The following is a 16,194-nucleotide window of genomic DNA, read 5'->3' as shown; positions in this document are numbered from 1 at the left end:
TGGTTTGTAGCACCTTCTCGTGTATTGGCAGCACAGCTCCTGTGGGGTTGGTGGAAGAAGTTTCCTAGTCTACCCCTTGTGTTAAACCCCTTGGCTTCACCCGTCCCTTCCATCGCTGCTGCCTGGGGCTGGTGGAGATTTGCAACCCCAAATTCCCCCTTCTCCATGCCGCAGGGTTGTGCTGGGACAGCAGCAAGGGAATAAGGCAGCAAGAATGGTGAGAAGTGGAAGTTTAAGCAGGGCACGTGCATGAAGCACGAGGCAGTTTGTGACGTTGTGTGGTCGCAGCACTCAGGAGAGTGTGGAAGAGGCTGGAAGAGCTGCTCCTCACTGATGGCACTTGGCAGGATTTGGGGTGGAAATGAAGATGATCGTTCTTGTCAGCCTGGTTTTGCAGTCGCTTTGTTGCCCTTGGATCCATCCATTTGCCCCCTCATTTGATTTCTGCTGGAGTCATTGCTTAAACATGTGTATTCTCATCCCCAAGAACCACTGGGGCTGGGGATTTATTAATGATTGAATCTGCCAAGCGCCAGGCTGGAGGCTGAAGAGTTGCAGTGCTCCAGAAGTCATCACTGCTTCGCTTCCAGACTTACTGTGTGCTCAGCAGGGGATGATGTTCAGCTGCTGGAAAATGAATGAGCAGTTCCCTTGCCCTATGCAAATCTGTCGCGAGTCTCTGCAGCGTTTCTGTCTTGCAGTGGATCCATTCCAGGAATCTCATTTCTCCACCACAAGTGAGAGATTGGACCAGCAGCCAGGAGCAGTCAATACAACTGCCCCCAGATTGCCCCCCAAACTTGTGGGTTTGCTCTCAACAAGCCAAGTTTGCCCACTTCTCCTTTGGAATGTCTGTTTGTACATTTGCTCTTTGTATGAACAGCCCCAGTGAAAATTATCAATCATAACAGGACGAAAATACTTGACATATCCATGTACACTCCGTAAACAGAATGTTTTATGCAAAAGACAAGGGGATGAGAAGAAAAAATAGTTTTCCTGGTTCAAACCAGATCCAGGAAGAGTGGAAGTGAATCTTTTCAACCTCCTCTGAGTGAAAAACTGCAGAATCCTTGTCTCCAAGCCCTGTTCACCGGCAAAAGCTGTTTGATTCTGATGGAGTCCTTCCACATCCCTTTCTATGCGGCTCTAGATGTTTCCAGATGGTGAAAAGCATTTTGATATGGTCACTCTTTTCTTCTTCAGAACCCCACAGACTTTCAAAATCCATCCGAGAGCCATCGCCTTGGGCCTTTTAGGACATCACAGTGATTGCATTTGGCACATAGGGTTGATTAATGGCAAACAAAGTCTGGCTCAGGTCAGAAATCCTTCTTGAGAGCCTTGTTTTGATGAGCTCTGTGTGTGGAGTAGCAACAGAAGAGCATCATGCAGAGGGATGCGGATGCTGGAGATGAGCTGAGACTGTGCAGAAGTGCCTGGATCTGAGTTGAAGCACCGAGTGGGCAGTGGTGTCCTGTGGATGTGCAGGCTCCTGCAGCTGCAAACAGCATTTTGGGGTGGATTTAATTGAATACCCCTCTGGATATTCAACAGGGAAGATGAAATTAAAGGTGGGAGGAGGAAAGTGCAAGCCTGGTTCATTTTCCTGTGGGTGGGATGCCTGGGGAGATCCCTATTGCCTTGCAGCGAGCAGGGAAAGACCTGCCAGTGTTGTACTTATGGTTTAGGAGGAAAACCCAGCTCTGTCGCAGTTCTGCATCCTGTGGTGGCTGGACAGACAGCAAGCAAGGCAGAGGCCAGCCTAAGCTCCCTTGTGTTGGAACACGAACCACAGTGGAGAACATGAAGCTAATTCAATGCTCTTGGGCTCTCCCAAGGATGGCAAGCGACAGCCATGGCAAGAGACAGTAAAACAGCACAGAGAAAAGCCAGCACATCACAAACTGGGCGATGACTCTGGGTGGGTTGAGCACTGGAGCATCCTTACGAGTGGCTGATGGAGCTGGGGAGCTGCTTAGGTGAGCGTGTTGGAGTAGAAGCTGAAGCTTTCAGAGACTGTTTTGGAGTCGCTGCGGGAGGAGCCGTTGGAGGTCATGTCTATGGAGAGGCGCTTGGCTTTGCTGCTCTCCTCCAGCTCCTCTTCGGCCGCTCCAACCGCCGAGGACACGGTGGTCTCGATGCGGCTCACCTTGTACATGCTGCTCTGTGTCTGCAGGAACCGGGCTGACTTCATCTCCAGGCCCTCGTACTCACCGGCGCTGACGAAGGGGCACCACCGGAACGCGTGCTTGAACCCCACACGAAACCTGAGGGACGGGAGAGATGGGGAGAGGAAGGGGTGAGGGATGCGCAGGTGGCAAAAGGACCTCATAGGAGTGGGAAGACAGAGCTTCTTGTTATTAAGGGGAGGAAAAAAACACTGCAAAACACTGAGCCACTCTGGTGAAACTCTCCATCTGTACTCTCCTCCATCAGACCCCTTTGTATCTCCTCATCCTCCACCCTGTTACACCAAGATGCTGCCCGAAATCACTCAAAACCCACCTATCATTGAGGCAGCAGTAGATGATGGGGTTGTACATGGTGGAGCTCATGGCCAGCCACATGATAGCCAGGTAGACCTGCTGGATGAACTTCTGCAGGTACCACTCAGGGTTGAAATACTGCAGGGTGAAGTAGATGTGGTAGGGCAGCCAGCACAGCGCGAACGTGCATACCACGATGATCATCATCTTCACTACCTGCGTGGAGAAGAGAGGGCAGGGAAGCAAAGTCATCTGTTGGAAACCCTCCAAAGGGGCCACCTCTTTTTGCCTTGGAGACCTTTCTAACCAGGAACACATGGTCAACCTCTTGGTTAAACCATGCATGTTCATGGAGGACGCATCTGGAGGACGCTCTGCTCCATTAGCAGCGACCATGCAACAAATCTTGACCTGTTTCCACCCGTAACTGACTATTTTTGGCTGTGATTAGCTGGGATGGGGCATGAATCCTGGCTCCTATTGTGCTCCTTACCTTCCGCTTGGCTGAGACCTGCTCGTGGTAGCGGTCAGAGGAGTCACCGGGTATCTCGCTCGCCCAGAGGGTGATACCGACCACGGTGTAGGCACATCCTATCACCAGAAGTGGCAAGAAGTAGATCAGGATGGTCATGCAGAAGTGGTACCTAGAAAACACGAGGGTTCTTGAATGTGGCCCCCACCTATCCAGTCTTTTCCTTGCAAGCCGAGCTCTAAGGCAAAGTGTTTCACAGGGACAAAGGGAATGTGGCACAATTCCTGCAGGTACATTGCCTGCACAGCGCAGGATGGGAAGGATTCCCTGCTTTCACCAGGATCTTTTCCAAGCCTCTGCAGCCAGCCTTTGGCATCCCAGCACCCTCCTGGGATGGGATGAAGAGGCCAGTGAAGAACTTCCTAAGGCAAGGATATTTTGGCTGAAAGTGGGTTTTATTCTCACTTCTACTCTATTTACACCCTAGAGGTGAACGCTTGCACTTATCACACCTTTATCAGAAGGAAATGACGTATAAAGGATGGGAATATCCAGATGAAGAAACCAAGGCTTTCCCTGCAGAGCAAACACTGGGTCTTGGATGCAATCCTGGTCCACCATTGGTTTAGTTGAGCTCAGATGGCTCATGGCATAACCCCAGTCCCCCAAAACGCAGCCTAAACTCTTGTCATGGGGCTTTATTACAACTTCTGCGTGAACCCAGTGGCTGGCTCGGTTCTCCAGGCTGGTGGCAAGGGCAGGATCTTGGTTTCTGCTCACAGCAGGTACAAATAAGTCCCAAATGGAATGTCTGGGTCTGTATTAAATTGTTTAGCACATGCTTGAGGCTGTTTTATCTTGTGTTTGAAGCTGGTGGAGTGTGGAGGATTACAACAGCCGCCGGTATGCAGTGTGTTCAGCGAAGGAGTTGTGTTAAGGAGAAGCTGCTTTCAAGAGGGGAAAAAGATCACATTGTTTGTAACCAACAGGATGGGGATGAACAGTTTGACCTTGCAGGTTCCTTCCTACCCTCAGGACTTCCATAAACCTCTTTCCCTTGCAGAAAGATGAGCAATAGGGGAACAGGAATGTGCCTGGCAGCACAGCGCAAAGGGACGCGCACGATGCCACATCCAGAGGTGATTTTCTTCCAACAGCTTTAGGGTCTTCGCATGGTTTTTGGGGTGAGTGTCCTGCTTGGATACAAGGTGTTGCATGCGCTCAAGGCAGTCCTGGCCCTGTAGCCACATTCCACACTCACACTCATGGATGGAATAATAGCTCCAAAGTGTAACGAATGGGTCAGGCCCATGCCTGGTGCAACTCCCACAGGGAATGGGGTTGGCCCCAGCTCTGTGCTGGATGCCATCTCCTCTTTGTTTTGTACCTGCAATCTCATTCGGCCTCCTCTTTGCCCAGCACTAATCACATTTGGGCTGGATTTTGGAGCCCTGTTTTCTATTTTGCTAATTAAAGAGGCGTCTCTGTGGCTCCGCGATGAAGATTTCATTGTGGTTCCCGTCTAATGCAAGGTCTTAAACCAGCTGCAAACAGCAGGAATGCCCCAAGGAGCTGTTAGTGCAAGCAAGATGGAGCCTTCTTGCAGAGCTGCCTGGGAATGGTAGGGAAAGGGATTTCCAAAGACACCTTGTTGGCTTTGGACCAATCTCCATGTGGAACCATTCGGCTGTTATTCTGTCTACAAGACTTGCAGGATCAAAGCGCTTAGAGAAGCCCAGGGTTGGGAACGTAGACATCTTCCATGTGGGGATTTAGGGTCTGGTAAAGGATGGAGCAGCCTGCAGGAGTTATGGGACAGGGATGCTGGAGGCGGCGGCTGCCACCTCCTTTTGCCTGGTAGATCCCAGGTGGTCACCGTGGGCTGATGTCTCCTACAGAACCCAGTGAATGGAGCAGCTCTTCCCTTCCCCTTAACAAACTGAACTGGCAGCTAATGACATTGGAACACACTGGACATCTATCTTTCACCAAATGCAGGAGAGGGAATGGTGCTGAGCGGCCGGAGCGGAATTGGATTGAGCTCAATTGAATCGAGCCCGATTGCCGGCTCCTGTTGCAGATGAACTCGCCTGCACCGAGGCCCTTGTCCTCTTCCCCCCATGAGAATGGGCATGTTTTCCCAGTGAACCCCCCATGTGCTTATTCCAGTCTCTGATCCCAGGGCTGTGCTTTCTGGGCTCCATTTGCCATGAGGAAGTCCCCTATTTTCAGTATTGAACTGAAAGGTTAACGCCATTTCTCCTCACAGCCCAGCTGCTGAGCTGCAAGTCCTGCTCAATCCCCACCAGATTCTTTGGGGTCTGGGTGTTTAAAAGCTTTCCCAGCTTTCCTGCCTGCCCTCATGTGCCTGCGGAGCCCCTGGCTCACTGGAGCACAGGATGCTCAGGCTTGGAAGCGGCGCCTGGCTTCCAGTGGCAAATCACTCATGGGTTAATGGTGGCATTTTTCTCTTGAATTAGCTACTTGAGGACAACTGAAGAGCAAATCATCTGTCCAAGTCAGCTCCTGAGCTTGTGCTGGTTGTTGCTTTGCCCTGGGGAGGCTCAACCCCATCCCAGCCATGTGGGCTGTCTAAACCAGTGGTATTTCCAACATAAGGAGGATGTGGAGCTGTTGGAGTGGGTCCAGAGGAGGCCACGGAGCTGCTGTAAGGGCTGGAGCAGCTCTGCTCTGGAGCCAGGCTGAGAGAGCTGGGCTGGGGCAGCCTGGACAAGAGAAGGCTCCTGAAGGGGAGACCTGAGAGCAGCTCCAGTGCCTGAAGGGGCTGCAGGAAAGCTGGAGAGGGGCTTGGGACAAGGGCCTGTAGGGACAGGCCAAGGGGAATGGCTTGAACCTGCCAGAGGGGAGACTGAGATGAGCTCTTAGGCAGAAGCTCTTCCCTGTGAGGGTGCTGAGGCGCTGGCACAGGGTGCCCAGAGAAGCTGTGGCTGCCCCATCCCTGGCAGTGCTCAAGGCCAGGTTGGACACAGGGGCTTGGAGCAAGCTGCTCCAGTGGAAAGGGTCCCTGCCCGTGGCAGGGGTTGGAGCTGGGTGAGCTTTAAGGTCCCTTCCAGCCCAAACCAGGTTGGGATCTATGATTTCTTCACACTGTCTGTATTTACCACAGCAGCCTGGAATAGTTAAGGTTGGAAAACACCTCTGGAGACGAGCTGGGGCAGCCCCAGCTTAGTTCTTGCCATCCCTGCCTTCAATGCTAGTAAATAAGATGACACTGAATGATACCATCCAGCTCTCTGCAACCTGCCCCTTGCTGCTGACCGACAAACATTAGTCTTGCGTTGAGAACTTCACTAGGCTCAGGTTGGATTTAACCCCATCTCTGTGCGTGTGTATCCTGTGCTTCGGCTCCAGCCCAGTTTCACAGCCCTAACTCATTGCTCCACGGGACTGGAGATCACAAATGCCTCTTTCATCCCCTCCGATCCTTCCTCCTTAACACATGACATTTAACTTGCTTAGTTAGAGACCCAGGGACTCCAAAGAGCACCAGCGGGGCTGCCCGGGCCCTTTGGAAATGCCACATTTAAAGAGCTGGCACCTTAACGGGAAGGAAGGAGATTCCTGCTGAGCTCCCACAGCCCAGGCTTTGCTTCCCAGCTGGAGCTGATCCCACAGAGCCCCCTTTTGTAACTTGGTTTTGGAGCTGTCGAGTGGATTTTGGGGTATTTGCACTCAGCAAATCCCAAACCATTATTTTTACCAGTTATTGCCTGGCCAAGATCCTTCCCTCCCCCAGTAAAATCCCATTTACCTCCTGCAGGAATAACTCTTTTCCCAGGAAAGCTTTAGAGATACAGGTTGCAGGAAAGGTGCTGCAAGAACCAGAGCCATACCTATGTCTATGAATAAGTCCTTGGGGTCAGTGCAGACCCCACATCCACAGCCACAATATTGCATCTTAGCAGTTTGACTTGAACTTCCCTCAAGGATGAGCATCCAAGAAGGGCAGGGAGCATGGCACAGCGTGGGGCAATGGTTGGACTACAAGCAGCATTAAACTCACCTTAACGTGCCCCTAGGATGGTTTGGATGGAGATTTTGGTACCATCAACCACGTAGCACTGGCCCTGGCTTGGAGCAAGCTGCTCCAGTGGAAGGTGTCCCTGCCCATGGCAGGGGGTTGGAACTGGATGAGCTTTAAGCTCCCTTCCAACCCAAACCATTCCATGACTCTATGCTCCCTGCACCCCGAGGAGCTTTGACCCACTCCCATCCTTCCCCATTCCCCTTTTTCCCCATACATTTATTGCGTTTCTCTGTCCCCACTGCTGGCAAAGTTCCACTCACGTTTTCCCATAGAGGTTGGTGCTGTGCTCTGGCCACTCCACCAGGCACACCAGCCGCCCCGGCAGCTCCTCCATCACCGAGTAGTAACCCTGGGGGAAGGCCAGCAGGAAAGCCAGGAGCCAGATGATGCCAATGACCACCTTGGTGGCGGTGGCCGAGAGCCGGGGTTGCAGCGGGTGGATGATGGCCATGTACCTGCAAGGTGGGGAAAGGAGAGAACAAGACCAGAGAGCCCCAATATTGCAGATTTTGGGGCTGGTTTAGGTCTGCCTTGAATGGGGGTTGTACTTTTGACACCCCTAAAGGCATCCACAGCATTTCACAGACGCAGGTTGGGCGGAGAAGTGATTGAGAGCAGCCTGAGGAGAAGGACTTGGGGGTGTTGGGTGAGGAGAAGCTCCCCATGACCCGGCTTCAGTGAGCGCTTGAGCCCAGAACCCCCCCAGTGCTGGGCTGCACCCCCAGAGCGTGAGCAGCAGCTCAGGGAGGGGATCCTGCCCCTCTGCTGGGCTCTGGGGAGACCCCCCCTGCAGCCTGTGTGCAGTGCTGGGGTCCCCAGCATCAGGACACGGAGCTGGTGGAGCGAGTCCAGAGGAGGCCATGGAGATGCTCAGGGGCTGGAGCAGCTCCCGTATGGAGCCAGGCTGAGAACATTGGGGCTGGAGAAGAGAAGCTGTGTGGAGAGCTCAGAGCAGCTTCCAGTGTCTGAAGGGGGCTACAAGGATGCTGGAGAGGGGCTCTTCACAGGGACTGTAGGGATGGGACAAGGGGTGATGGGTTCAGACTGAAACAGGGGGAGTTCAGGTTGGAGATAAGGCAGAAGTGATTTATGTGAGGGTGCTGAGGCGCTGGCACAGGGTGCCCAGAGAAGCTGTGGCTGCCCCATCCCTGGCAGTGCTCAAGGCCAGGTTGGACACAGGGGTTTGGAGCAAGCTGCTCTAGTGGAAGGGGTCCCTGCCCGTGGCAGGGGTTGGAGCTGGCTGAGCTTTAAGCTCCTTTCCAACCCAAACCATTCCATGATTCTATGACCGCAGCAGCAAAACAGCATCAAACAATCCCTTTATGGAAGATTCCAATTCTCTAATTGTCTTACAGCACCTTACCCTTGAGATTTGAATCCTTTTGGAGACACTCGTTGATTTGTAGCTGAAAACCAGCTTTGCTCACGCAAGCAGCAGCCGACTGCTTCTGCAGTGACCATTTGTACACAAGGCAGCCACGATGCTGCTGTCTGGCAGCAGCCCCTTTGGCAGCACCCTGTGGTTTTGCACCCATGTAAAATCCTGTCTCTGTGGTAGGCAGCAGTGCCAAGTGTTACAGTGGAGAACCACAACTAAGAGTGTGTGATGGGGGATCTAAGGGCCCCCTCTATCTGCCTGGCTCTTGGGCTCTTTTCCCTGCACATCAGTCATCCTCTGTGAGGAAAAGCTCCAGTGGTGACAAGGCAGATGGAATAGATGGACCTGCAAATCTGGCTCTGCAGACCTGGCAGCAGGCAGCAGCACTGGAGGATTAAGTGAGAACGTCACACGTTTCTGATTTGATTTCCCCCCTTGCTCCATGTCAACCTTTGGCAAGAGGAGAAACATCGCAGTGCTCTGCATTGAGTTATGGCCCGAGGCATTTGCAGCTTCCTCTATTTCTCCCTTTGCCCCTTCTTTCATTTTTCCCTTGTATTTCTTTTCCTAGATGGAAAAGACTCCCTGTGTTTCATTCTTGGGTGGTCACTTGCAGGGCAAAGCCGTAGGGATTAATACTTAACTATGCAGGATGTGCTGCCGCCAGCTCTGCCCCAGGGTACCAAACCTTATCAGCTTTGTGCAGCTGAAAACCCACCTAATCCACCTGATAATAATCCCTGGAAATCTGTTTGGTACTTTGGGAACTGGTTAGGAAGAGCCGAGGCAATGGGTGCTAGTGCTGCTCCTCACAGCAGCTCCTGATGCATCCAGGTCTCTTGGTTTCTGCATCCATGTTTCACATCTTCCCCTTGTTGGACTGTGAACAGCTCCCAGGGGTCCTGCAGGGACTCGTCTCCCTCCTCTTCCTCATTGTTGGTGTTGGCTGAGCCCCTTGTTACTGGGTTTGCTGAGCTGGAGACGTACGGGTGGGCTCCACCATGGCCTTCACAACAGCAAGAAGTCCACGTGCCCAAGTTTGTTGCTGATGCTTGACTCAATGGTTCAAATGGTGGAAAACAAGGGGTTTCCACAAAAGTTGGGCCATTTCTGTTGGAATCCTTGCTTGGAGAAACATCTGAGGCTGAGAGCTCCAGAAAGCAAAGCCGGTGCTTGACTGCAACCACCCAGAAATGCTTCTACATCTCCAGCTTCCTTTCTGCCAGTGCATTTCAGAGGACTTTCCTCATCGGTTTAAAGCACTTTGCAGCTGCAGAAGCCCTCATGGCTGATAAAACATCCAAAGAATCACTGTGAGAATGAACTAAACCCCAACCTCATCCCATTATTGGGTTGGGCAAGAGTTGCCCAGCTCCTTGAGGACACTTTGCCTGTCTCTTCCCCATCACGTTTGATGTTTAAAGGGCTTGGCACCAAAGCACACAACTTCACACCAGATGCTATCGGTGACGTTGGAAATGCTGTTTGCTGCTGTTCAAATAGTTTATTGTGGTTTGGGGGGTGTTACCATGACGATGGGATGGCATCTGAGCACAGCCTTGTACCAGGGTAGCTCTGAGCTGGTGGGTTATTAAATAGACACTGCACTTGAGGCAGTGTAGCCATCGATTAATTGCTTCTGGAAAGCTGGAGTCTGCCTGGGTAACTGACACTGCTCAATTGTTTCCACCCCGTGGAGATGAGATTAATATAATGGCGAACATTTATGAAGCCTTTTTTTGTCCCAGAGTTTCCTTATCTGCTTCATTAAGTGATAAGGATACGGCAGATAAGGGATGAGTAACCAGGAGGATGCAGGGTTTCTGCTGTGGGTTTTATTGCACAGTGATTGCCCATCCTGAGGCAAAGGCAAAGAGGGTTTAGTGCAGAGCCAGTCCCAGGGGAGTCTGCAACCAAGTCAGAGCAGATGCCCTGGGTTGAGATGGGTCAAATATGTCCAGCACAGCTCTGGGTCCTTCCTAAGTGCTTGAGTGAGGCCAGAGGAGGGCATGGAGATGCTGCAAGGGTGGCAAGGGATTGGGACTGGATGAGCTTTAAGGTCCCTTCCAATACAAACCATTCCAGGATTCTACCTAAGAAACAAGAAGCTTCTTCATAGAGAAACCCTTCCTTTTCTGCTTTCCACAGGGACAGTGCCACAGCAGCGTGGATGCAGTCATTGTCCCTCGAGCAGGTTTGTGTATGGAGGCTTGGCCTTCTGCTGGCCCCAAATTCCTACTGTCTGAATGACAGCAGAGGAGGGAAGCTGAGCCCTGCTGCTGCTTGAAACATGATGCTGAGGATGGAGGTGCCACAAGCAGCTGCTTCCTCCTATTTATTGCTTTGACATCAACCAGTGACCATGCAAACCGAGATGGACAGTGAGCTCCTGCCCCGAGGGATGCTCAGTGCTCCGCAAAGCATCTTCATCCTCAGCATGGGATGGGAGAGGAGGACCCAAAGCAGAACCCAGCCCCACCGAGAGACTCTGCCGATGCTGTTATTCAAGGCACCTTATCAAGCAGTGAGTCCTGGCACTGATTTACAGCTCTAGGGTGAAGGGGGAGAGCAAATATCACCTCAGATGCAGGGCTGGTGACCCATGAGACCCAGCGTGCTCAGTGCATGGATGGCTCCCACTGGGTATTGAGTAATGAAGGATAAATTAAGGAATAAACTAAGAAAGCCACCAAATAAACCAAGCATCTCCTTAAACTCCTGCAGTGGCTTGTGCCAGTACCCAGGTTGCAGATGAGCACCATGATCACATCAAGACACATCTAAAACCTGAGTGTCCTGTGCCTCTGAGCATCAAACTGTCACTAATCCATCTCACTTCTGTATTCCTTGCCATGGGAATTTCAAACTCCCAAAGGAAAGGGGGGAAAAAAGGTGCAACTTAGTTTTGGACAGGCTGAATTAATATCTAGTGGATATGGGGGGTTTAATTCCAGTGAATACCCATCAGATCAGAGCCTACTGCTGGGAGCAGGGGCATAAACCAACCTTGCATTCCCTTGTCCATCCCCATCCCACGGCTTTCCAGCCCCAGCTGGAAAAGCAATGCTTTGATCCCGCTCCATGCTGCCTATCCAGCAGCTTCCCAGGGCTTTTGCACCATTCAGTAATGCTGGAGTTTTTGGGAATGCCAAAAGCTGCTTTGATTATTGCTACCTGGTGCATAGGGAATGCCTCAGGGCAGCGGGTGCAGGGGCTGCCAACCCTAAACCCACCTCCTTTGGCTTCCCTCTTCCCCTTCCAATCTTCCACTTTACATCCCAGGATTACACAGTGCCGGGCACTGATCAAAACCTTGCTCTGCAAAGCCCACAAGTCCATTAAGTCAAGATTAAACCCAACCCCCTGGTGTTATATTTGGGTGTAAATGACTAATTCCTCTGTCTGCGCACTGATGTAATTTCTCCTCTCCAGAGGGTTTCTTTCTGCAGTAATCACCTCCCAGGGAAGGCAGGGGGTGAATGTGCTCCTCTTGCTCAGCTGCTTCAGCCAACCTGGGAGTTCAGGCTTACAAGCAGTAAATAGTGTTCAGAGCCACGTTTTTCTGCTGCAGATAATATGGGGTTGGGGAGATGTTAACAACTGCAGGCAGTGATTGGAGGGGCTGAGGTGGGAAATGAAGGTTTAAGGGTTTGTGGTGTCCTCTGCAGGCTGATGGATCTTCAGACACCTCCCTGCTGCCTAAGAGCTCATCTCAGTCTCCCCTCTGGCAGGTTCAAGCCATTCCCCTTGGCCTGGCCCTGTATCCTTTATATCCCAAAGCCCCTCTCCAGCTTTCCTGCAGCCCCTTCAGGCACTGGAGCTGCTCTCAGGTCTCCCCTTCAGGAGCCTTCTCTTGTCCAGGCTGCCCCAGCCCAGCTCTCTCAGCCTGTCAATGAGCAACAGGAACACGTTGCTCTGGGAGCTGAGGGGGTCAGCCCCACCATACATCATTTTTAGAGCTGCTTTAGAGCAGAGGATGCTTTGCAGGGAAAGGGACATCTCTGCATCAAATAGCCCCAGTGCTGCAATGTCTGCACCCTCGAGGCAGGGCTTGACCTTCTTACCAGTGCTTGCTCAGTCTGCGGGGTTTGCAGCTTAGATCACCACAAGTTTTGACATCAGAGAGGGGTCTTTTTTGCCTGATTCGCTCTTGTTTAGAGGACAACCTGGGAAGTGGGTTTGATTCCCGAGCAAGTCATCCAGGCTCTTCACCTTTGCCTGCATTCCTGGCTTTCCATCACTCCTCCGTCCCATGTTTGCTCATGGTGAGTGGTGATGCTCAGAGAAGAATCCAAGCCCCAACGAGAGAGAAAACATCCAGTGTGCCTAATGATGGTCATCCCATGCACCATGGATACTGCAACATGGGTACATGGCACTGCCGGGCTCCCACTTTTCCTGGAATACTGGGAAAACCCAGGATTTTCTCTCTTTCAAGTGAATTGGGAAGAGTTGGAAGCCAGAAAGGGATTATGTGATGTCCTCTAGTACTGATACACCCCACAATGTAGGGCATGGCAAACTTCATGGTGCCAAAGCGAGCTGTTGGGCCCCTACTTGTGCAGGATGCTGAAAGCATCATGGCTTTTCCTGAGCAGATTTACCAGCTGCCAGCCTTGACTCCTGAATTTCCTGCTATTGTTGCAGGGCTCGGAGTAACACTCGCCATAGGATTCACTTCTTTCTGTGGTCTTTTCAGTGCCCAGGCTCCACTAGGTCTTGGGGAAAGAGCTGGTGCTCTATCTGCAAGCAAAAGCCTTTGGGAGAATGAAACCCACTTCCCCACTTCTCTCAATGGCTCTGTTATGGATCCATAACCACCAGATCTTTCCAAAGTGGTTTTATATCTCCAATGAGGGTGTTGGCAGAAAGCACAAGTGGGGATGGTTTAGGGGAGCAATCTGCACACTGAGGCTCCTCTGGGACATCCAAAGGCTCTCACAGACGGCTCAATGCACTTGGGAACATGAGGCACAGTCAATTCTGCTTCCCTTTTTGGGTGGAAATCAGCTCCGCAGTCATGTTTGACTTCAGATGTAGGTCCTGGCTGTGAAGACAACCCATTTTGCTGAGCCTACCTGGCTCTGCTGCTCCAAATCCAGGTACTTGCTTTACTTTACACTGCTTTTTCCTGCTTGCCAGGACAAATTCTTCCCTTTAGGTTCCTGGAACAAGTTCCTGCGTTTCCTACGTTTCAGTTACCATTGTCAAGGCTCAGGCACAGGAAAACAAGGAATTTTCCAGGGTTTGGACGCGTTGTTTGATGCTGATTGACTTGGGGGGGGGGCACAGAGAATGGGCTTTGCTGCCTTCACCTTCCCAGGTTCCCACCTCAGGGGGGAATGTGGGGATGAGGGATGCAGGAGGTAGCTCTGGGCAGGAGTTTTGCAGCTTCTTTTGGGCCCTTCTTGTGGGTTTGCCGTGGGTAAAACCAAGCCTCTGTTAAGGTTTACAGGTGCAAAAAGAAACCTGGAAATGCCAATTCCAGCCCCACATCCAGCCCCGGGCTCCCAGACTTTGCTCCCTCAGCTTTGCTTGTCTGGCTATTCCAGGGTGCAGACCAAAGGCTCAAACCCAAAGTACTAAAAGGGAATCATGTCTTTAATTCATCCTAACCTGAGAGGGGCTTTGCTGGCTGGTCCCCAACATCCTTACAGCACAGATGCCAGCACCAACGGTGAGAACAGAGCCGCGTTGGTAGCATTCATCTCTTTATTATTGCCTTAATTCTCTGCTAAGAGAGCTTGGCTATGTCTGATTTACGACGGGGAGAGGGTGTTATAACCACCCCAGAGCAAAACAAAACCTGAGCCTGGTTTTAATGACTAGAGAGCATCGCCCATCCCGAGCTGCTTCCCAAGCTGTCAGCTGTATTCATCATCGGGAAACATCCGTGCCAGTTAGCGCAGCGCTTAGATCGGAGCTGGAAATGTGCTGGCATACGGCAGTGCAAAGCTCTCCCCTCCCCTCGCATGTATCCCCAGCCAAAACGTCCTTCACTTCCTTGGAAGCAGGACCAAAAAGAGGCATTGCTGTCTTTGGGAAAGATGATGTGTTGGAAAAGTCTGTTGTGCTTCAAAGGCCAGTGTTCCAGAGGGAATTGCGGAGCTGCCCGAGAGCCGTGATTTATCTCTAGTGCTGGAGTGAAAATGTCATCAGATCCAAGATTTCTCGGAGGGGGAGAAAAGAGGGGAGCTCACCCTGGAGGTGCACAGCTGCTTTGTGTCCCTTGGCAGATAGAATCCCAGAATCCCAGCCTGGTTTGGGTTGGAAGGGACCTTAAAGCTCCTCCAGCTCCAACCCCTGCCACGGGCAGGGACCCCTTCCACTGGAGCAGCTTGCTCCAAGCCCCTGTGTCCAACCTGGCCTTGAGCACTGCCAGGGATGCTCCGCAGGGAAAAGGCAGCATCCCTGAGCCATCACAGCTTCCTCTGCTCTTGACACCCCCAATACAATCAAGGTGGGTTTGCTTGAGGACACCCACCCACCAAAGCAATGGGCTTTCCCAAGCCCGAGCTTCCCTCCAAGGCTCCTTAGAAGGTTCCCAACCCAGACTGGGAGACTCGGAACAGCTCCTGCAAGCGCATCCGACACTGGTGTCTTTTATGTCATTTTGTGCTCAAAATCCAGTTCTCTTTTAAAGTAGGAAGTTGGGAAAGGGATGGATGGCTCTGCAGAGGAGCTGGGAAGGGAGGGGACAGCGATGCTACACATGCACATGCAAGACACACTGTAGAGGGGGTTACAAAGCCTTTCCTCGAGCTCCTAACAAAGGATCCCCAAAGCCTCCTGCTACCAGGGGAGGCAGATGGGTTATTTCTAGTGCTCTTTTACCCAAACGAGCTATATTTTACTTGCAGTATTTCCCCACAACCAGAGGTCCCAGGGACCTGAGCGCAGCGCCCTGGAGAAGGCAGAGCTGGGTGCTAGGGAGGGTTTGGGGTTTGATGCTCAAAACTCACCTATCCAGGGCGATGGCCGTCATGGAGTAGATGCTGGCAAAGACAGCAGCGATGGGGAAGAAGTTGTGGAACTTGCAGTAGAGCAGCCCATAGTACCACTCGTTGTGGATGGCGTAGGTGAAGTTCACCACCGTGTTGAAGGCAGACATGGAGGCTTCGGCGAAAGCCAGGTTCACCAAGAAATAGTTGGTGACGGTGCGCATCCTCTTGTGAGCCAGGATGATCCACATCACCACCACGTTCCCCACCACCGACACCACCACGATGAGGGCGTAGGCAACAGCCCACAGGGCCACTTGCCATGGGGGCTGCACGAACTGGTTCACAAAGGACTCGTTCAGGGAGGCATTGAGCAGCTCTAAGTGCTTCAGCTCCTCTTCCAGAGGCAGAGCGTTATCCATCCCACCACGGTGCGGCTGCAACAGGTACAGGGATGCTGCAGGGTGCAGGTACCTGCTGGTTTGGGGTGAAGAAGGATGAGGGTGCTCAGATGCTGTCAAGTGCAGGTCTCTCCTGGTCTGGGGTGCAGCAGGATCAGGGTGCACAGATGCAGTTGGGCGCAGGTCCCTCCTGTTTGGGGTGAAGAAGGATGAGGGTGCTCAGATGCTGTCAAGTGCAGGTCTCTCCTGGTCTGGGGTGCAGCAGGATCAGGGTGCACAGATGCAGTTGGGTGCAGGTCCCCCTTGGTTTAGGGTACAGCAGGATCAGGGTACAACAAGTCTGGGGCACACAGCTGGTTTGGGGTGCAGGTCCCTCCTGGTTTAGAGTGCAGCCATTCTGGTTCAGGGCATGGGTAGCTCCAGTTCCAGGGATGGCTGTTGTGGGGTGCACAGATGGTTTAGGGC

General features: G+C 52.3%; 1 protein-coding gene across 1 annotated transcript; it reads right to left on the bottom strand.

Annotated features, from left to right (window-relative positions):
• Positions 1–1,050: 1,050 nt before the first annotated feature.
• TACR1 (tachykinin receptor 1) lies at positions 1,051–15,900 on the bottom strand. The gene is made up of 5 exons (XM_061478945.1): positions 15,350–15,900; positions 7,270–7,464; positions 2,983–3,133; positions 2,509–2,705; positions 1,051–2,270 (listed from the first exon to the last, which is right to left on the bottom strand). The coding sequence occupies exons 1-5, from the start codon at positions 15,748–15,750 to the stop codon at positions 1,979–1,981; spliced, it is 1,236 nt and encodes a 411-aa protein (XP_061334929.1). The 5' UTR covers positions 15,751–15,900; the 3' UTR covers positions 1,051–1,978.
• Positions 15,901–16,194: the final 294 nt, after the last annotated feature.

The sequence above is a fragment of the Pezoporus flaviventris genome, unplaced genomic scaffold (genome assembly GCF_033815535.1).
Source record: "Pezoporus flaviventris isolate CSIRO_AGI_PZ_B2104156 unplaced genomic scaffold, CSIRO_AGI_Pfla_v1 ptg000138l, whole genome shotgun sequence".
NCBI classification, from domain to species: Eukaryota; Metazoa; Chordata; class Aves; order Psittaciformes; family Psittacidae; genus Pezoporus; species Pezoporus flaviventris.
This window is presented reverse-complemented; position numbering and strand designations above follow the sequence as displayed.

What these genes read in the sequence shown, in the direction of transcription:
- TACR1 (XM_061478945.1), bottom strand. Translation starts at nt 15,750, where the DNA reads ATGGATAACGCTCTGCCTCTGGAAGAGGAGCTGAAGCACTTAGAGCTG. An exon ending in ACCAACCTCTATGGGAAAAC is followed by an intron (nt 3,134 to 7,269) that starts GTGAGTGGAACT and finishes CGTGTTTTCTAG; the next exon opens with GTACCACTTCTGCATGACCA. An exon ending in AGGTCTCAGCCAAGCGGAAG is followed by an intron (nt 2,706 to 2,982) that starts GTAAGGAGCACA and finishes TTCTCCACGCAG; the next exon opens with GTAGTGAAGATGATGATCAT.